At 49.7% G+C, this 20,602-nt stretch overlaps 10 protein-coding genes across 10 annotated transcripts; 4 read left to right on the plus strand and 6 right to left on the minus strand.

The window, feature by feature from the left end:
• Positions 1–1,199: 1,199 nt before the first annotated feature.
• BO85DRAFT_509855 (MDR family MFS transporter) lies at positions 1,200–3,179 on the minus strand. Its single transcript, XM_025664512.1, has 4 exons — positions 2,955–3,179; positions 2,008–2,902; positions 1,474–1,934; positions 1,200–1,409 (listed from the first exon to the last, which is right to left on the minus strand). Exons 1-4 carry the CDS (start codon positions 3,171–3,173, stop codon positions 1,293–1,295), a joined length of 1,692 nt encoding a protein of 563 aa, XP_025509671.1. The 5' UTR covers positions 3,174–3,179; the 3' UTR covers positions 1,200–1,292.
• Positions 3,180–4,607: 1,428 nt separating this feature from the next.
• On the minus strand, positions 4,608–6,632 carry BO85DRAFT_409345 (cytochrome P450). Its single transcript, XM_025657432.1, has 2 exons — positions 6,545–6,632; positions 4,608–6,486 (listed from the first exon to the last, which is right to left on the minus strand). The coding sequence occupies exons 1-2, from the start codon at positions 6,581–6,583 to the stop codon at positions 5,062–5,064; spliced, it is 1,464 nt and encodes a 487-aa protein (XP_025509672.1). The 5' UTR covers positions 6,584–6,632; the 3' UTR covers positions 4,608–5,061.
• A 692-nt stretch (positions 6,633–7,324) lies between these two features.
• BO85DRAFT_432960 (glutathione S-transferase family protein) lies at positions 7,325–8,712 on the plus strand. The gene is made up of 4 exons (XM_025658399.1): positions 7,325–7,629; positions 7,718–7,852; positions 7,925–8,108; positions 8,188–8,712. The coding sequence occupies exons 1-4, from the start codon at positions 7,593–7,595 to the stop codon at positions 8,534–8,536; spliced, it is 705 nt and encodes a 234-aa protein (XP_025509673.1). The 5' UTR covers positions 7,325–7,592; the 3' UTR covers positions 8,537–8,712.
• A 72-nt stretch (positions 8,713–8,784) lies between these two features.
• Positions 8,785–9,495, minus strand: BO85DRAFT_464508 (uncharacterized protein; the record flags this gene model as incomplete). Its single annotated transcript, XM_025661987.1, has 4 exons — positions 8,785–8,967; positions 9,017–9,226; positions 9,259–9,324; positions 9,379–9,495. 4 exons carry the CDS (start codon positions 9,493–9,495, stop codon positions 8,785–8,787), a joined length of 576 nt encoding a protein of 191 aa, XP_025509674.1.
• Positions 9,496–9,997: 502 nt separating this feature from the next.
• Positions 9,998–11,260, minus strand: BO85DRAFT_509861 (MBL fold metallo-hydrolase; the record flags this gene model as incomplete). The annotated part of the gene is made up of 3 exons (XM_025664513.1): positions 9,998–10,488; positions 10,565–10,981; positions 11,032–11,260. 3 exons carry the CDS (start codon positions 11,258–11,260, stop codon positions 9,998–10,000), a joined length of 1,137 nt encoding a protein of 378 aa, XP_025509675.1.
• Positions 11,261–11,951: 691 nt separating this feature from the next.
• Positions 11,952–12,985, plus strand: BO85DRAFT_454600 (alpha/beta hydrolase). The gene has a single exon (XM_025661325.1). The coding sequence runs from the start codon at positions 12,389–12,391 to the stop codon at positions 12,905–12,907; it is 519 nt and encodes a 172-aa protein (XP_025509676.1). The 5' UTR covers positions 11,952–12,388; the 3' UTR covers positions 12,908–12,985.
• A 617-nt stretch (positions 12,986–13,602) lies between these two features.
• On the plus strand, positions 13,603–14,720 carry BO85DRAFT_454601 (threonine ammonia-lyase). Its single transcript, XM_025661326.1, has one exon. It carries the CDS (start codon positions 13,684–13,686, stop codon positions 14,644–14,646), a length of 963 nt encoding a protein of 320 aa, XP_025509677.1. The 5' UTR covers positions 13,603–13,683; the 3' UTR covers positions 14,647–14,720.
• Positions 14,721–15,421: 701 nt separating this feature from the next.
• On the plus strand, positions 15,422–17,034 carry BO85DRAFT_454602 (isopropanol dehydrogenase). Its single transcript, XM_025661327.1, has one exon. The coding sequence runs from the start codon at positions 15,726–15,728 to the stop codon at positions 16,836–16,838; it is 1,113 nt and encodes a 370-aa protein (XP_025509678.1). The 5' UTR covers positions 15,422–15,725; the 3' UTR covers positions 16,839–17,034.
• Positions 17,035–17,244: 210 nt separating this feature from the next.
• Positions 17,245–18,926, minus strand: BO85DRAFT_432972 (gamma-glutamyltransferase family protein; the record flags this gene model as incomplete). The annotated part of the gene is made up of 2 exons (XM_025658400.1): positions 17,245–18,570; positions 18,627–18,926. The coding sequence occupies 2 exons, from the start codon at positions 18,924–18,926 to the stop codon at positions 17,338–17,340; spliced, it is 1,533 nt and encodes a 510-aa protein (XP_025509679.1). The 3' UTR covers positions 17,245–17,337.
• A 730-nt stretch (positions 18,927–19,656) lies between these two features.
• Positions 19,657–20,239, minus strand: BO85DRAFT_454603 (uncharacterized protein; the record flags this gene model as incomplete). The annotated part of the gene is made up of 2 exons (XM_025661328.1): positions 20,023–20,239; positions 19,657–19,953 (listed from the first exon to the last, which is right to left on the minus strand). Coding segments are annotated over exons 1-2 (283 nt in total), but the record flags the coding sequence as incomplete, so codon positions are not given.
• Between the last annotated feature and the right edge of the window lie 363 nt (positions 20,240–20,602).

Raw genomic sequence — 20,602 nt, forward strand, 5'->3', positions numbered from 1 at the left:
CAGCACCATTAGACGAGCTCCATGCCTTATACCTATCATAGTCCAGCCACGACAGCGTAACCAGATAATGCATAGCGAGGGGGACCAGGGGTGATACTGTTACCAAGCCTCAGGGGCCTATTTGCGTCACCCAGATCAACCCTGTTGGGTTATCATCGAAACCTAGAAGATATAAAACACTACCGCAGGTCATATTGCCCGCTCAATCATCAAAAGCTGACCATTCGACCAGAAGCAATTCTTGGTGACGTCAGTAATCAACAGGTCCAGCCGACATTAGAATAACGCAAAGCCCCGAGTCTTCCCGTCTACTCACTGACCACTATTGGTCTAATCGTTAGGAGATTAGCACTGTCCTCATTAGACTCCACATACTACGCTAATGAAACTACTTAGGTTAGAACCCAAGCATATACGTACACGGTATCTTAATTTATCTCCCTTTTCGATAAGGCTGACATTCTGGTTTTGTGGCATTACTTATTTGGCACACTAAATGACCCAATGTGAGATTTCCTCTTTGCAGCCATTGGCATAGCAGTCTGTAGTAGCTCTAAAAATAACCCTAAAAGAGTCCACAATATAAGCCCAAAAACATTCCCCCATTGTAATTAGCCCCTTTATATCATCGTCACAGAGCAGTTCTAGACATTCAAGCCTAATCTTACATAGCACATTTGGACGGTCCGTTCGCCGTAAACTGCCTCATTTAGTCACTGCCTAGACAATCCTTCGCACCACTAAATTAGCCTCTAACAATTCGCCCGATCGGCCAGTCAGAAAATTGAATCCATCCTCTGATCCACTGTGGATCTGTACACAACAAAAATCCTTCGGGAGATGCCCGTTTGATTATCTAGTTCAATGAGTTCTCCTAGCCGGTGATTGCTCGACCATACTCCGCTTTTGTGTGCATCAGTCCACATTATGTTCCGTCGGCACACCGGCGCGCGTAACGGGACTGAGAGGTAAGGCAGCCTCATGCTTTCTTGTGTTTTTGCTCTAGCATAGTTGAGCAGGTATTCTGATTGTTGCCCAGAAATTCAACTTCTCGAGCAAATTTCGCCTACAACTAGTTATCAATGTTAGTAAAAAGCTGTATTTCGACATGCGAGACATACCTGGCAGCAGTTGGAGGGCCTGTGTGATCTTGAAGTTTGATAGGTAGTGGTCAGTTGTACCTGTGGACAAGCGGTAAGCGAAGATGAGATGAGAATTTTATTGTCTTTATCATACACAGAATTGGTCAGAAAAGGAAATCACTAGAAATTCGCCCACAATGAGGGAAACATCTACTTTTCTTCAGCTACGGCTTCCTCTGGTCCAGTTGTCGCTTTCTCGGTAATCCTCTCCCACTTCACCCCAAAAGCCAAGCAAAACGCCGCAGCTGTAGTCCCAACAGCGACATACTATAATCTCATCTGATTAGTTCCAAATAACATCAGTACCAGTGAAACAAAAAGCAACACTCACGAGAGTCGAAGTAATAGCCTGATTATAAGCCTCCAGAACCAAGTCCAGCAGATCTGGAAAATACTGCTTGACTGTATCACGCACATCCGCCATCCCAGCAGCAGACACCAGCGCAATCTGATCCGCATTCAAACCAGCATGGTCTGCTAGTTCGGGAAGTAGAATCGAGCGAAACACAATACCACCAAGTGATTGTGTAATAGTAGCCCCTAAGTACTGGAAGAAGAGATTCAATGAAATCGCGGCAGGCATAAGCTCTGGTTTGTCGCGCACAGAGTGCTGGATAATAAGCGATGGCATTTGCTGTGCCATACCGACCCCGAGACCCTGGATGACTTGGAACCCGATCCAGTGGCTGGATGGGGTGTGGAAGGTTGAGAAGTGCGTATATAGCGCCGCGGCGGTGCACATGAAGAGGGGGCCGATATAAAGCCAGGGGTTGTAGTAGTGGATTTTGCGTGCTGTCAATGCTATGTCAGAGTGTGCTCTAGCTTGATACGGAGAATAAGTGGGGTTTGAGTATGTTGAACGCACCAAAGAAGCCAGCAGACAGAGTTCCGACTATTTGAGCCAGCACCGAAGCCAATGTTCGCGTACCACTTTGCAACGGACTGGCGCCTTCCACTACCTGGAACCACTCGGGGAGATAGTAGTTCAGGATACCAACAGAGCCAAAGTGGAAGAAGGAGAACAAGACACTGAAGGTGATCGTCCTTCTGGCGACGATATTTCCCGGTATCATTGCGTCCTCACCCTTGTAGCCTTCCCAGGAAACAAAGATCATAAGCATGACACCAGAGCCCACAAAGAGTCCGATAGTTGTCGCTGAGTCCCATGACTCTTTCGTACCACCCCACATCATAGCGAGCAGTAACATGAAAATAGATGGAATGAAGATGGCACAACCAATGAGATCCAAATCGATAAACCGTTGGGCGGCCGTCCGATCCCGTTGTATGGATGGGGGTCTGAAAAAGCACAGCATGGTGAGCAGCGTTAGAGCACCAGGGGGAAGATTAACCCAAAAGCACCACCGCCAAGTAGCATACTGCGTAAATGCACCGCCAATGACGGGTGCTAGAATAAGGCCCATGGCGAAGCAACTGCTGCATATGCCGAGCAGCACTGGTTTAGATTTTTCGGGAGATACAGTGAGGACAATAACGAAGCCGCCACTCGCAACCCCGGATGCCCCGATACCGGCAATAGCGCGACCCGCGATAAAGGTGTTGCTATTTGGTGCAAAGCCGCACACTAGGCTGCCGATTAGGAAAATGGAGAAAAATGATACATAGATCCAGCGAAGCGGGAACATTGAGCTGAGCTTTCCTGCTAACGGAGTCAATGCGCATGTTGTGAGCGAGTATGCAGCTGGATACCAAGCTAATTGCGCGGTATCGTTAAAGTCAGCTGTGATAGATGGGATGGCCTAAACATGTTTAGATATACCGATAGACAAATGAGGGGAGTAGGAATAGTACAGTGGCGATGACGAAGATGTCCAGAGACATCAGAAACGCGCCAAAGCATATGCCTACAAAAATGGCAAAGAGCTTGAAACCGTGCATCGCATTCGGGTTTGTCTCTGGCACCCCATTGTTGACCTCAGTGCTGGCCGCATGCTGGCCTTGGGCAGCAATATTAGCATCCTGTCCTGAGTTGGTAGTTATGCCGGTCTCATCTATGGAGGATGCAGCCATGTTTGGGGATATAACTGCTGATTTTTAAACAAGAGGAGTAGAGGCTTCTTATAGTCGAAGAATGAGTCAAATTGATAGCTCACAGGAGGCTACTTCGGGCTCGTGATCGGGGTCGGAAGAGTGCTGGACCGGCGCGATTCCTGCGACGCTTGAACGTCGCCGGTTCCTACCGTACATCCCTGCTTAGCCGCATCATAGACAGAACTATGAGTCTTAGTGTGGCTTTGTTGGCATCGTGGGAGAGATCTTGCCGCTGGACAATGATAAGAAGCAAAAGCGAGAGAATACACAGGGATATCAAGTCGTGATGCGCTTTTCTATTCTATTTGCCATTGAACTTTTATAAGTCTATTTCTAGATATGTCCAGACATTTAGGGCACATTTTTCGTCTGGGCGGAAGGTGATTGACGAAGCAGCCAATCAGCACCAACTAACTTTACACTTACGCCCAGTTGAGCCTCGCGACTTCTTACCCCTGGTATGCATCAGTCCAATTTCTCCTAACTCCTATCAGCGAAGTCTTACGAAATCACTTTTAGATCGACCTCAGCCTTCTACTGGCAGGGAGTATCATGTACATTTTTACTTCTCTCTTATCTAGTTTATATCTCAAAACAATCTTTCTTTTCTCTTATATACTTTCATTATATATTCATGAATCACCCCTTGGAGGACCGTAACAAGTAACGTTGCCTGTTAGGCTCCTAAGGTAGAGGGAACTTGACCAAATTCAAAATAAGAATATTCACGATAGTATTTTCATGCGTCTGTCAGCATTCACTCCTGATAGAAATATGTTAAGCCTTATTTACAGAACATTGGAGGTCATCACTATGCGTAAGCTGGGTTAAGTCCTCAATAGTTCTTATTCACGAGGTATAACAGCTCTATGCTGTATGAATGTACCGAAACTACTGTTGGACAAGTTTCTGACTAGGACTGAAAGATGTGTAACAATATAAGACCCCTGATGCTATAATACTATATATGTTCTACAGCCGAGAGTATATTTAGTTAGATGATGAACACTTGACGTATCATCCACCGTATCCTCCCTTCACTTTCGATTACCCCATCCTTCCTCACTTCCACAAGTCGCGTCCCACACATTAGGGCGCCGCGCCGCTATTGGCCAGAGGAGCAAAGTGGATTTTGGCGATTCTTCCAACATCTCGAAGATTCCTGAGCATCTATTGGTGGAAGAGTTTGCAAATGACCGGTGAATGCGTCGGCGGAAGTAGTTACCATGGACCCGTGATGATGTTGTCATTACTTGTCAAGTAATATCACGATATGAGGTGGTATGACGGAATTTTGTGGGGGTGCTTAACTGCTTGAAGAAAAGAGCACTGCCCGTAATGCTGTCAAATTTCTCCAATCTCGCCAGTGGAGTACGTAGAAACAACGCAAGGTACGATGTAGCAAAAGTAGTTGCCGTAGCTAAACACAATAAATTAACAAGATAGCAAAGCGATATAAAACTAAAAGTAAGACTGATCTTGCATATGAGTATCGCATTTGACCAGTCACCTGGCTAGCCGGCTATCTATGATTTTACTACTCCCTCTCCGTTATTTGCCCATACTCTTGCTTCCAATATATTTGATTCTTCTAAGGCGTGTGTTCTTCCCTGCTGACTTAAGGAGAAATTCATTTTCTTCTATCTAGCATCTCCCGTGTCTGTCTCCATGGCCCTGGGGCTGCGTGTTCCTGGCTTTGGTCAGATGTAACCAGGTCTGATTGAGTTGCATGATAAAACGTGTTTGCAGCATGGACCCGGCGACGTAGCGGATAAGAAACGGATCTGATATGATCGAATCTTAGCCAGTGATCTTACCCTCGGGGGTGGATCCACGAGGGGCAATCTTATCCATCACATCAACAATCCTATTGAGCCCTTTTAACCCTCACGATAAGAGGTTTCTTATCCCAAAACCACCAGATCCCTTGCTTCTCCCAGGCCGGCACATCCACCCCCGCTAGATCATACCTCCACAACAGCCGTGCCAGAATGAGCCGTAGCTCCATCCAAGCCAAGTTCTGGCCAGGGCAATTATGCGACCCGAGTGAAAATGGATTGAAAGCTTCCTTCTGCTTGCTCATATCTTCTCCTAGCCACCGTTTCGGGGCAAACTCACCCGGCCCAGTGAAATTGCGGGGTGCGCGGTAACTAGCAAACGGAGGGATTGAGACAATCATCCCTTCTGGTACAAATTGCCCGGCCACCCTGGCTCCACCCCGCGGGACCTGTCTTCGCATGGCGTCTGGAATTGTTGGGCATAGGCGCATACCCTCCATCAAAACTGCGTCGAGATATGAGAGAGATTTTAGCCGGGTGGCTGTAATATCCTTTTCCGTAGGGAAGGTGTCATGGAGCTGGTCTACCAATTCACGGAGGGTGCTCTGGTCCCGCAGAAGATAATTGATGACTCCCGTGATAATGGTCGTAATTGACTCACTCCCAGCTGCAATGATCAGCATGGAATTCACTTCCATCTCCTCCTGCGTCATGGCGCCCGATGCCATCATTATTCCCACGAAGTCCGGTCGCGTGGCAGTACTAGGAGTAGCGGTGGCTACCCGCTCCGCCACCTTTTCATCCGTGACCTTCCACATCTCCATAACTGGCTTCAGGGCATCCGCTGGGGTGATGGCCATCATGAAACGATAAAGCAGAGGATAGAATTTCATCGAGCCAACAACGATGGCAGCTTTGAACTGGCTAACTGTCTGCACCCAGGGATGGTACCGCAGACCCTCGAGGCACCCGAACGAGCTACCCCAGGTGAGATCACCTATCACGTCAAAGGCGAGGTAATTGATCCATCCTACAAGGTCTAAGTCAGCACTTTGGGTGGCACCGTCACCTCCACTGCTCGCAACCTTTGCGTCCAGCTTAGCAAAAAGCGCATCGATATATTTTTGTATAATCGGTTCCTGAAGTACAGTAAATTTCTCCGAAAAACCTGGTGCCAGGTTCTTGCGAAGACGGGCATGTTCAGCCTCCGAGCAGGCAATTAGATTCGGTGCTGTCTTGCCGGGAGGCTGGTCTTTGTATTGATGCGGGCGGACAAATTCACGGTCTGACGTGTAGATGTCCCGCCAGGCGCGCGGGTCTATGAACGAGAGTTCATCAGGTGCAACACGGACAATGTCACCATATTGGGTGTGGAAGTCATGTATACGATGAGGAAGTTGGCCGCTGATATTGGTGAGAATGAAGGGGAAACGGAATGCACGCCAGAGGGTAGGGCCGGGGTAGCGGGCAAGAGGATGGAGAAAGAGGTTATAAATGATGAGGGTGGTGAGATACTGACTTACGGGTCAGTTTGACTCGCAGAATTCCCGGGAATCGGAGATGGGTACTTACGAGGATGAGCAGGATGGCCGCAATGATGAAAAGAGCCATTGCCTTGGGGTGAAGGAGGAGAGTGGTGTTGGACTGGGAGATACTGAGAACAAAATGGGTTGGCACATACACCCGGCGAGGAAGTGGAAAAGCACGGGGTGAGGCAGCCTCTCTGTACACCGGGCATAATCGGTAACGATCGCAACATGATTAGCGAGAGGCGGAGTTTACGTTCTAAACTAGCATGAGGGCTAAGCATGTTAGTTCGCTGACACTAAATTAAGATGCGGGGGTTGTATGGAAACAAGAAAGTGATGTGGCCCCCACAATAAGCACTAGGCATGTCCCTTAACTACGCCGTATTTCACACAGGGCATGCCATAGTAAGTTCAGAACAACCAGCGCCCCAGAACCGAGGGACCCACATACCCTATGTGGTTCTCGTTCTGACCGCCCAAGCAGAAAGCATAGTGGTTCTATTTGCCGCACGGGCCTGCGACTGGTAGCTAATTAAAAGCGGCCCAGACATGACAGGCTCGTTAGTAGATAGCATCCTACTCCGCACCTGAAATAACAGTTCATGTAGTATACCTGCCTGATCAGGCTAGTTGCAGCTCTATGGTGCCAGGGGTACCTCGCTCTAGATTGATCGAGACAAAGCAAACTAGATACTGTCCTTCCTCCGCACCTGGGATCACCTAATTCCTGTCTGTGACTTTTGCGTGTAGTATTTCCGGATCTGCTAAGGATCTCGGTCCGCTGGTCTATCGGTGCGTTGGGCGGGAAATTCCTGGACCGATCCTCCCATACATGCTGTCGGAACAAAGAAATGAGGCGAAGTAACCCCTCTATCTCAAGCTAAAGTGCTTCTGATGCGTTAGTGTAAACATCCGCTCCACCACGCGGTAAACTCGGATTTTTCGGTGACCAGTCCAGCCTGGCCTTTTACACATAATAGCCCTTGTTCCTCGCGACGCCCTCGCTGGTATTGTCCTCACTGTCAATCCCAAGCGCCGTTAATTCTCAGTTTCCGAAAGGAAAACAAGAAATAGAACCGAGCAATTCCAACATGACGTCCTTGCAGCCCATCAAGCTTTTCTGGCGAAGTACGTTCCGTCTCTCTATCTCACCCTTGAGTGGTATGCCCACTACGTCAAAGAAAGCAATGCTAAGAAGCGGAAAAACAAAATTCAGACCAAGTACCCAACCCCTCCAAGGTCCTCATCATCCTCGAGGAGCTTAACCTTCCTTACGAGTCCTCATGGGTCGAACTTGACGGACTGAAGACCAAGCCCTTCACCGACGTGAACCCTAACGGCCGAGTTCCCGGTATGTAGAATAGATCCGTTCCTCCACAACACGCCATTATTACTGCAGGTCCTGATGAGACTCGATTCATAGCTATCATTGATCCCAACACCGGTCTTACTCTCTGGGAATCAGGTGCCATTGTTCAGTACCTCATCGACACCTACGACAAAGACCACAAAATATCCTACGATACATTCCCGGAACAATATCAACTGATCCAATGGTCTTACTTCCAGGCCTCGGGACAGGGCCCGTACTTTGGACAATCCGCATGGTAAGTTAAATTATGCCACCCAGCCTTTTGCGCCCACCAACGTTCGACCCTCTGACACATTTCATGTCCTTATCAAAAGGTTCAATATCTTCCACGAGAAGATCTATGGTGAATCCCCGGAAAGCGCCAAGGTGCGCTACGGTGCCGAGGTTAAGCGTGTAGCGGGTGTTTTGGACTCTGTTTTGAAGGAGCGCGATTGGCTCGTGGGCGACAAGTGCACGTACGCAGACCTGGCGTTTGTCATGTGGAATATGCAAATTGCGTTTTTCATGGCTGGTCGTGAAGGCGATCAGGCGTGGCGTCCCGAGGAGTTTCCTCATTTCACACGCTGGCAGGAAGCCATGCTGGCGAGGGAGTCGGTCAAGAAGGTGGTTGGGGTGTTGATGGATAAAGAGGTGAAGAGCTCTTTATCAGATTGGCTGGTTTGATGATTGGCAATATCTCAATATTGATGAACACACAAAGCGCGGTCACAGCTCCTTGTCATCTTTACTAAACAAATGCAAAGCTATATTCGGAAGGGAGGGCATACTTAGAAGTTGTAATATATAACTCGGAAGAACGAAAGGTACCTCGATACTAAACATACAGGCTCTACTTCTGGGTCGTAGACCCAATACAACAGACTTCCTCATGAAGATCATCAGAATCCAAATGGCACTCCGGAAACAAATCATCAAGCGGGAACAACCGACCACCCCTCGGCAGTAAATAGTAACTCCTCTCTCACGCGCATCATTTCTGGATCCACATAAACCTTCATTCTCATGCACTGCTGTCCTAGAATATACACTCGGAAGATCACATACACCATGTCCATGTTATCAGACCGTATCTCGCCATTGGACATCTCTTGCATCTACTATAGGTTAGTAATATGATTGCAACAGATATGTGACTTCTCTTACCCGTCGGTACTGGTGCTTGCTCATGAAGAAAGGCGTACGGTTGTCCGCAGTAGAAGATTTGACTTCTATGTAGAACCGAGGTGTCTTTCCCCTCCACACATCATCCCGTAGGTATCCTTTGTCTATGAAGAGGGAGGTGAGAACTCCGTCCTGATCATCGTAGGTAATGTCTGCTGTCTCACGACCATGCCATGCTGTCATGTCGGAATACTCGGAAGAATTGTGACGAATTTGGGGATCACGATTTGCCAGTTGTCGCGGGTGAAGGTAGGTAGGGGTGGATCTAGTCGTGAGAGGAGTTCGAATACCTGCTGCGATCAATATATATTCTTAGTGGTAAGGGTATAGGTAAGATGGCTTACGAATAGTTCTCCGGCTGCACCGGCCTTGAAGTCCCGTTCAAACTGGTCAGAGGCCCGCAGACGAATGGTCTCGGAGAATGCAACCGATGTGATTGAGGAGTCGTCCAGACCTGCCATGTCGAAGGTACATTGGCTGGGGAATATGGTATTCCTAGCAGACGCGAGCACAGAGGAAAGCAATTGGTAGTATTCGGGGTCGGCTGTTGTGTTTGTATAATTCTGTAGGAGCACTGGAGATGGGCGAGTTACAGGGAAAGACGAGTACCGGCCAAGCATCTTACCATTGCTGAATCTTTTGAAAAGGCAATAATAACCAAACAATTCTGATTTTTCAAGAAGAGCAAGTCCCAGCGGGCTGGCCCTGTTGGTCCTGGAGAAATACTAAACAACGCCCGGGAAACACGCCCTTCATATTATGTGTTGTGGAATGGGCAGGTGACGGAGACCAAGAAAGGCGAGACAGCCAAATTGAATGCAAAGAACACGGCGTCCACGCATCCGGCTTTCTGCAGAGCCCCTGATACGAACTAATATCTCCTTCATGCAGACATAAATCATTGTGAAAACTTAACAATTGCGGACCGAAGCGGACTAGTAATTCCGGGTTCACACCCAATGACTATACACTTTCGTCTGTTGTTCCACCAGCAGCCCTAGCAAAATCCCTCAAGAATCTCCAAGTCCCCTCTGCCTTGTATCCCTTGACGTCCCACTCATTAATGCTCCTTGGGAAGAAAGGAAGGACATCCAGGAGACTTGCATCATGCGAAATGATAACCATAACCTTGGATGAGCCATCGAAGCGCAGCAGCTTTTCTAGAGCGATCTCAGCATCTTTGAGATCCTCGTTCATTGCAGCGTTCAACTGGTAGAAGGGAGTGACTTTGGCATCTAAGCCTCTTATATTTGCAGAGGAAACTGCTTCGGAAATGGAGCCGGGACATACGGAGGGCGAGGAGATTTCCTCACCGAGTGGCGATGGCCTGATTTCGGTCGGAAGCGGGAGGTGTTTGGTTGGACGGTACTCCCCGGGATGATGAGCGATATCGCCCCCCAGGAAGATGAATCGGTCCTTCGACGTCCGGGCGAGAGCACTGATGTGGTTGTGCGCTATGTTTTTTTAAAAGTATCAGTAACTTACCACCCAGCAAGAAGCATCAAGTTGCGCCAACATAGCGATACTCACTATGTCCGGTTGATTTGAGCAGATACAGGCTTCCATCTTGGAAGAAGTCGATGGCCAAAAAGCCACCAATGGTCATGGCGTTCCAGAAGTCCAGCACGACCAAGCTACGGCCCGAGAAGGCGTCGTCAGTCACCAGAGCATCGGCATTGGTAGGATAACCCGGGAACGTCCTTTTATTGCGGTTGAAGCCGGGTCCAACGATTAAATCCGTGGATGGGGGAAAAAGAGATGGATCTCCTGTATGGTCCATATGGTGGTGTGACCAAATAATAGCGTTGATCGATTCCAGGGGGACATTCGCGTTGCGAAGTTGATCGGCGACGTCTTGCTCAATGTCCACTAGTGCCTTAGCAGACTGGATTTGGTGAAGGACTTTTTGTTCGATCACCATTAGCATATATAGTGGACTAACATTTGCTGCACGGGTGAATAGCCCGGTACACACTATAGATGGGGATCTTGCTCACTAGACGGCGGCAGCTTTTCCTTCCAATTTTTTCTTATCCCAAGGTCAAAGAGAACCTTTTTATTCAGCCTTCTGTTCTCGATTAAGAAGCTGTAGCAAGGCATGTCAAGCACATTATGCCCAGCAATTGGCCTGTCAACCACGTAGGCTGTGGGTACTGTCGTTCGTCCCGCGTGGATAACCGATACCTCCACAATCGTGCCCATATCGTACGGTAGCAACGGCGCCATTGTTGTTCATGAAGCCGAGAATATATTGGGCGAATAGAAATAGTTTGGTCTGTCGTAATGAACCGGAAAGTTTTACTATAGATCAAGTGGTTATGTTTTCAGGAGACATCGGTCTATTTAAACTCTGTGGCAGTGTATAGGAGAAATCCGGCCCGGGAGGTATCTGGGCATCCGGATTGCCATCGAGAAAAGATGATTGTTCATCGTACCCCGCGGGACTTCTCAGAGATTTGAAATCAAATTGAATCCGATAGCTGAAGGTGACCGATGATTATAAATTGAGGAGTAGAACATCACCGATTTGAAAGCAGTAGTCAGTTCTGATTCTGTTCTCATAAGCGGTATCGGCGGGCGATTGTTGATACGACAGGATGCGACACTAATCGACATGCGAACATGACGGGTTCACGCTATTTGCTACGTATGATGAAACTACTATATCTGCCATTGTCTTGGGCTGTTCCACTTCTTGTTGTCGGAACATGAACATGGATGAGGCTCGTATATTATGGCGTTCCGACGGAACCCGTTGCCCGTAGACTACACAACTACATGCGGCGTCAGTAATGATTCGTTGACATCAGCTCCGCCGAGGTGCATAGGTGCGGCTGTACGTGCGGAGTGGGGCGTAGTTTCACGTCTGTTAAGCGGCGAGGGGTGCTCAACAATTTCTAGTCAGCCTCATGCCTTCCATGGACAAGACCTCAAGGTTTATTTCCGCCAGCAAGTTACAAGTTACCGGTACCATTGGGCGGGCCCATACGACTGAGACCGCATGGCCTCTAGCTTCACCAAACGTACATAAAAGGTTGTATGGAGCCAGGTTTGGACGCAGGTTGCCTCATTCTGTCATCACCTCGCTTTTTCCTCAGCTACAACAAGACGCTATAGCAAACTCTCTTCATGGCTGTATCAACAACAATTATCTTCATCCCTGGTGCGTGGCACAACCCTCATTGTTTCGACAAAGTGACTCAACGGCTGGAAGCCGACGGTTACAACACAGACGTCGTTCACTTGCCCTCTGTTGGTCCTAACAAGCCACATTCCGATTTCTTGGAAGATGTCCTTCAGATCAGGGAACAGATCGAGAGTGCTGTCAAAGCTGGCCAACGAGTGGTGGTCGTGATGCACTCGTACGGTGGGCTTCCGGGCTGCGAGGCAATTCGTGGCTTAGACTGGGCATCTCGACAGCGCCAGGGTCAACCAGGGGGTGTCGTTCATCTCTTCTTTTGCTGTTCGTTTATCGTTCCGGAGGGGAAATCATTGATTAGTTCTTTTGGCGGCGATGATCTCCCTTGGTTCCAAGTCTCGGACGATGGATTGCTTGTGACACCGGCTACCCCCAGAGAAACATTCTACAACGACATGAATGAAGTTGATGCAAAAAGGGCTGTCGAAGCACTAAAACCGCATAGTTACCAGACTTTTCATAGCAACATTACCTTCGCGGCTTGGAAGCATGTTCCGTCCACGTACCTCTATTGTTTGAGGGACGAGGCCATCCCACTCTCAGTGCAGAAAACGATGGTGGAGGAGGTTGCTAAAGGGATCCAGATTCAAACTCACCGTGTGGATGCATCTCACAGTCCTTTTTATACAGCGCCAGACCATGTGGCAGTTGCCATCAAGGCCGCTACTCAGTGATCCTAGATTATGTTGAGAGGGTACGATGACTACAATCCGAGATGCTCTGGATAGACATGTCTCTGGAATTGAAAGGTGCGGTATGCAGAATCCTACATCCGGCTCAAAAATGGCCGCTATACCAAGTCACAACTAGAAATTGAGAGTGGTAGATATAATCTCTCTGTAGAGGAGACCAGCTATACAGTCACTTCCCTAAAAGTAGGAATCAAATACTCGGAAGCTACAAGGATCTCAAGCAGAAACCTTAGAAACAATACAAGAAAGGCGTCTTCTATATCTATTGCTAGGGAGCGCTCGGTGCAGGTTGAGTACAACCCAGGGGACAACAAAACAACCTGCACGGGTCTGCAGGCCCCTTTCCGCACTGCAAACACACCGCGATCCACACACACATTCTGCGGGCTACCATACGGGCTCTACGAAGACAGCCCGCAGTCCGTGCAACTTCACGTGCCTATGCTCTACCTGTAGATTTACCGCTTTCTGTAGTTGGACCCCGCGTACGAGCGCCACCGCCAGATTTCAACTGTCCTATCCGGGGATGTCGTGGATATCAGGGATGTACTAGACTTAAATATCCTAATGCACTGAGGAATTAAATTATATAAAATGTCACCTCCCATTGATAAAGCTAAGTCCTTGGCACCGCAGACAGGGACCAGGAAGGGGTGACTCACAGCGGTGGAGTATTTTATCAACTAATGGCATCCCTTGGCCGTCCCTCAAACAACCCGACATCATCTTCACCTAATCCAATCTGGACATCATCCATCATGCAAATTTCACTTCAGGAGATTGCGGCCAACGCCATTCAAGCCAGGAGACGCATTCGCCATCACATCTACAAAACCCCTCTAATACCAGCCAGACGAATCGGTCATGATCAGGACGCAAAGGTTCTGTTTAAAGCAGAAAATTTTCAACTAACCGGGTCTTTCAAAATACGAGGGGCACTTTCTAAACTGTCGTCCCCATCAGCACAGGGGCCTCTGATCACAGCATCGTCAGGTAACCACGGCATCGGTGCCAGTTTTGCCGCCAGAGTGCTCGCAAAGAACCTTACCGTCGTCCTTCCCGAGACAGTGGTGCAGACAAAGTTGGAAAATATTAAGTCGTTCGGTGTCGACGTGATCCTGCATGGTGCGGAGACCGGTCTGGCTGAACGGCACGCGCAGCAGCTTGCTTCGTCGGGTTCCTACACTTATATCTCGCCGTACAACGACGCTGAAGTGATTGCCGGACAAGGAACAATCGGACTTGAAATCCTTGAGCAGCTGGACGAAATAGATAACATCTTCATTTCCATGGGCGGTGGTGGGCTTCTCAGCGGTGTCGGATCTGTTCTCAAATCTTTCTCCCCCAAGACGAAGATATATGGAGTCTCCGCCAGCAATTCCAAAGCGTTGGCAGCCTCTCTAATGGCTGGTCATGTCGTTGAAACGGATCATTTCCCTACCCTGGCCGAGGCTGTGGCCGGCGGTATTGACCAAAACACGATAACGCTTCCTCTCGCAAACGCGGTCGTGGACTACGTTATTGAGTGCAACGAAGCAGAGATCCTGAGATCCGTGAAGGCTCTTGCTGCTCAGGAGAACATTATCGTCGAGGGCTCTGCGGCGCTTGCTCTTGCAGGATTCAATAAAGTCGCTGAGAAATTGACCGGCCAAACCAGTGTCATCCTTCTATGTGGTGGGAACGTTGATCATGATTATATCCCGAAGGTAGTATGTAGCTAGCATTTGAATGGATTTGGTAAATGATGAATTCGGCGAACCCCCTCACCCTTCCTCCCTACCCCCTTTTATTTTTATCACAAGCGTACTTCGTTGGACGGATTCTGGAACAGCCAACAGACGTACTCAGCTCAAGCCCAACCTCATTCACTCCAGTACATGTCTTCCGCGACGACACATGCGCTAGTCAGGAAACAACACATATAGATTTGCAGTTTGCTGACTGCGCCATGTATAAATTTGCGTCACCTAAAGAAATCAAAAGATGACCCGTATGATGCATCCCACTTCAGCCGCGGCTGACAGCAGCTGACAGCAGCAATGTTACCGTCTGTTTCTGCAGAACACGATCGAGGTCAACTTTGTCCAAATGTAAGCTGGGTTCAATACTCTAGAGTCGCGCCTGGTGTGGAGAAGAAATGGGTGTCCAATGGGGCCCGTATTGTGTGATGGGACTATTTTATGGGCTGGTTCGATTTCTAACCATTGGGGTAACAAAGGTGAAGCAGCTGTTCGTCACGAGAGGCGAAATTCGTTTTCACTGGAGACACTGGCCGACTTCCAGCAGAGGTGCCTGATGTAGGGGGTGCGGGTGCGGGTGCGGGTGCGGGTGCGGAAAAGGCACAGTACGTCAGAGAGTCCGTGGCAACCCTAGTCCGAGCCAAGTCTACAATGACCCGTCTGATTGGGGTTAGATCGCAGGAGGTCTCCCCTGTGCCACGGGCCGTAAGTGAATTAGACTACATTCACTTATGAGACCACTTGTTTTTGCCACACTGTCCCCGTCCCCTTCCCCACCTCTCCTTGGTTGCTGTCCCGTGCATCTCCCATTTTCTTTATTACCGGTCAACCTGCGGCCGCACGCAACCGTTATCACCGCCACTAGAAGGATAATGGCCCCGTTGTACGGAGATAACCTTTTCCCGGAGTTAAACATGGACCTAGTTGGGAACTTGATCCGCGGTTTAAACATCCTCGCGTGTTATAAAGTGTTGGTGACGCAGGTCAGTCTAGTTCATTCAGTGAATTGGACCGGACGACAGTAAGAAATCATAGAACGAATGCCAACACTTCCGGTCAGAATGTCGACTCACAAAGCCCTGGTGCTCCACGCCCGGGACCAGCCACTCATCCTTGAAACTGTCCCCCGGCCCATCTCATCAACCGGTGACGCGATTGTTCGCATCCTCGCTGCCGATATCGTACCCTACATGGGAGACGTGATTAGCAACAAGCGTCCTTACCCGCTCTCCGTGCCCATGACACCGGGGAACACCGCCATTGGCCGAATACACGAAGTTGGACCGGATGCCGTGGACCTAACACCTGGCCAGCTCGTCTTCTGCGACATCACCATTCGCGCCCGAGATAACCCGGCCGTCTCTATCCTCTATGGTGTCCATGGCGGCGGATATCCCGCAGCACAGAAACTCATGGACGGCGTCTGGCGTAACGCGACGTACGCTGAGTACGCGCGATTCCCGTTAGAGAATCTGTACCGCCTGGATGAAGCGCTTCTTCTTGGGCCACTAGGATACAGCATTAATGATCTCTGTCTCTTGCCAGTGTGCCTTGTTCCGTTTGGCGGTCTTTCGGAGGTCGGCTTGAAGCCTGGCGAGGTAGTGATCGTGGCTCCCGCAACAGGGCGGTACGGCGGCGCCGCTGTGAACATTGCCCTGGCAATGGGCGCGACGGTGATCGCTGGTGGGCGGAACCAGACCATGTTAGAGAAGCTTAAGAGCATTCATGTTACAAATCGACTAAGAACGGTCCGGATCACCGGGGATACCGCCGCTGATACAGAATTGTTCCGTACAGCAACTGGGAAGCCGGATGGAGCAGACGTGTATCTGGATCTTTCGCCACCAGCAGTTCAGGGGTCATCGCTCCTAGCATCTGGCATTCGATCATTGCGTGCCTTCGGTCGATGCGTTGTTATGGGAGGCAATTCGGGAAATCTCGACTTCCCTTACCTCGAGATCATGTTCAAGAGTATTCGAATCCAGGGGCGGTTTATGTACGATCGCCAGCATGTGCAGCAGATGATCCAGATGGTCGAGTCGGGATTGCTTCCTCTTGGCAGCAAGTCTGGTGTCTCTCAGACGAAGGTGTTTGGGCTTGAAGAGATCCAACAGGCGTTGGAGTCCGCTGGTAAGCTGAGCGGTTGGGGTGAGCATGTGGTGCTCAAGCCGTAGAGTATGCAAAGCCTCACACCAGCCGGAGACTCTATGTGCTATCTCCGTGGAGTGGATGGGCAGAATCCCGGGCTCAGCTCGCAAGGCAGCTGGGTAGTTGCATGGGTAGTCTCATGTGGACGACACTTTGAAATCAATTCCCATTCCATATATGCCGGCTGGATTTCATCCGCTAAAATGTTGGTTAAAATGTTCCGTACTCCCTACACTATATAGAGACCAGACAGCGTAGCCTCCAGCTGGGACCACAGACGGCGGTTACCGATCCGACTTCCAAAGGTTCTCATTCATTCCATAGAACCCAATCTCTAAACATGCTTTCCCAAAGAGCATCGAAGCAATTGAGGAGGATAGAAGAGGATGCAACTATATAACTCCAAAGCGGTTGGGCAGGATGTTTACTCCCAACGAACACGGGTTCTATGCATAGCGTCATCTGAGACTACAAGCGAGCACCTATCATACAACAATGTGTTGTACTAGGCTCTGACAGAAAGGTCTACGCCGGCAGGGCCATGCCATCAGCCCTGAAGTCACTTCCACCTTCAAGAACCGTCTGCCCACCGTCACCATGAACAGCCCGTATGACCTGTCCTCGACCAAAAACCTCTCTATCCCACCCGTGCATCATGCGAACAACATGGCCTCGCCTTCTAAGCTCTTCCACAACCAACATATCTACCCCCTCTTCTATGTAAACCGTTCTGTCATACACGCTCGCCGACCCAAAATGGCCCATAGGCCCAATACAGACCCTTGGGGCATCGAGTGCCTTCTGGGCATCCATCCCGAAAACGAGCATATTGATCAATAATTGCACATGTCCCTGGGGTTGCATGAATCCACCCATAATCCCGAACACCGTATGTAACGATCCATCGTCTGGGTTCGTAGCTATGGCCGGTATAATCGTGTGATACGGCCTCTTGCCAGGAGCAAGTACGTTAGGGTGTCCCGGCACTAAGGTAAAATTGGCGCCACGGCTCTGAAGCGTGAACCCGCAACCACGCGGGATAATGCCGGTTCCAAAACCGTGATAGTTGCTGTTTACCACGGATGCGGCGTTGCCATCTTTGTCTACGACGGCGAAGTACACTGTATCGCACGAGTTGAAGGCGGGACTGCCGTGCGTCATGGTATCTGAAGCCTGGGTCGGACTGAAATGCCGGGCTCGTTCCGCTATATAGGCTTCGGACAAGAGTTCAGGTGTTTTAGAGAAGGTCGGATCCCCTATCCACCACGTCCCATCGGCAAAGGCGATGCGGAAGATTTCTATAAGTGCATGGATGTAGTCTGCGGAGTTGTGGCGGAGGCTCGCGAAGGAAGCTAATTGCTCGGTGCGTTCTAACTCCTCCAACAATTTCAGGGCCATGAGAGCAACGAGACCTTGGCCGTTCGGTGGGTGCTCCCAGACATCGACATTTCCATTAAACTGAACGCGAACCGGGTCGGTCTCTGCGGTACCCATATGGACATGATAGACCAAGTCTGCGTGGGAGAGGAACCCACCACGAGCTTCCACTGCCTTGACAATAGCATCCGCGACTGCGCCTCGGTAGAAGCCATCCTTTCCCTGCGTAGCAAGTGTACGGAATGTCCGTGCAAGGCTTGGGTTTGTCATAATTTCTCCGGCCAAGGGGGCGCGAACTCCGTCCTTCGCTCTGGTGTCGGGTTTGAGAAGTTCGCGGAAATTGGATGACGCCTCTCGCAGTGACTGCTCGTTCTCCTGCCACTGTAAACCGTCAGCTTCACCAGAGCAGTATTAATCCTGGGAAGGAACCACCTTACCAATCTCGCAGAGATCTCAGAAACTGGAAATCCGTCCTCGGCAAGAGAGACGGCAGGCTCTAACACCTCCGCCAGTGAAAGCTTCCCGCTACCAAACCATCCCAAAGTGTCTACCCATCCAGCCGCTGCCCCCGGTGTCGTGACAGCCAATACGCTGTTAAGCGGAATATTACCACTTTGGCCAGGTGAAATCTCCAGATTTCTCCGCGCAATATCAAGCGTGAGATTCATGGGACTACGGCCAGACCCGTTCAGTCCGCGTACTTTACCGGTCTTGCTTTCGTAGAAGAGACAGAACATGTCGCCGCCAATACCGGTTGACCCTGGCTCGGTAACATTTAAAGCAGCCGCTTACGGTGGAAATGTCAATGAGCATAAATGGATAAGCGGTTGTAGCTTACACGAACCTACTGCTATAGCTGCATCCTGGTAGACTGTCATTCGCCGTTGTGCTCGCCCTGGGATTATGGAGGACTAACCGCTGCATTCCCGCCCTTCGCCAGAATGGCCTGTCCTGCACTCGCTGCCAGCGGCTGCGAGCATGCTATCATGCCAGCCACACTGTAGACAGCGCTCCTCCGACCAAGGAAGGGGCTAAAGGGGGTTTTCTGGAAGGGAAAAGCCATACTCAATGAGATCGGAACAAGAAAGGATAGCAGATTTGCCAGTGAGTAGGTCTCTATGAATGTTCTGGAGAGTCGTGCCATCGTAGGACTTAACAGGTTTCTCGTGGACTCGACATATATGTTGTAGTAGCGCTACAGGAGGTTGAAGTAAACGTCACCGGAATTGGTGCTGTCCTCCCCGGCAAGGACCAGCGAAGGCCCACAACGACGGCTGCAAGGCCCACATGGCAACGGAGTACCGGAGTTAAGGAGCGGAGGGGGAAATACAGTAAAACATGGTTATAAGCAATTATATGAGACACACCACCGAATTGCTTATATCGAGGTCTTGCTAATATTGAATATTCTATCTAAAATATAATTTTATTGCGTATCTACCCTTTTTTTAATAGAATATTATTTTCCTGATATGCTAGCGAATATAAAAATATTAAATCAATATAAAATTATACATGAGGACTTCGTCGATCTTGAATTGCCACTTACCAAGACACCCACCCAGCATCTTATAGACGATTTCACGTGGGTCCATAGGCTCGGTGATACCAGCAGGGAGGGGATAGTGTGCTGTAAAGGTATCCTTCTCGTCCTGGTCAATGAGAAACCCGGTGGCGACTGGAAACGCGTGCCAGAAATGTCCGAAATGCAGTTTCTGAGCTAGCTCTGTGGATCGGAAGTGAACCAGGTAGAAGCGTACGGGACTTCTCAGCAGCAGCAAGATCATTAGTAATTAGTAAAGCGAAAGAGGTCCAGGGCGAGAATGTCCATACATCTGACCTCCAGGCATTATAATTCCGGCAAATTTCCTGACTCTGCTGCTGCCACCATCACAGCCCACGAGATAGCGAGTTCGGTCTGTACGCGTTGCGGCAGTGCCATCAATGAACGTAGCTGTGGCTCCATCGTGTGTTTCAACATGGTTCGTGTATGTCCATCCAACTTTAGAGGTCACATTCGCTCGGGTAGAAATAATCCCCTTAAGCCAAGCCTCAAAAATAATCTGCGAGCACCGTTGGCCCGGCTCAGCGGGTTGTGTCCCGTCATTATGTGCCTTTATGTACGGTCGAGGCGGGATAGAGAGTTTTGTGGGAGACGGCAGATTAAACGGGAGTTTCACCGCGGAGGTTCCGAAAGGCCCTTGAAGCTGGGGCTGACGGGATGGCTGTTCCGGTGTAGTTTGACTCCTGTACGCCTAGTACACCCGGACAATATCTGATTAAGCTGCGCAGAGATACTAAGTTGGCCAGATTTGCGATATCTGTAAGGGACAGTGATGTGCGTCGGAATTAAAAACTCGAACTGCTTAAAACCGGCTCAGGTGGGAGCCAGGTGGTAATCAGCGGGTGAGAC

Source organism: Aspergillus piperis, assembly GCF_003184755.1.
Source record: "Aspergillus piperis CBS 112811 unplaced genomic scaffold BO85scaffold_41, whole genome shotgun sequence".
In the NCBI taxonomy this organism is placed as follows: domain Eukaryota; kingdom Fungi; phylum Ascomycota; class Eurotiomycetes; order Eurotiales; family Aspergillaceae; genus Aspergillus; species Aspergillus piperis.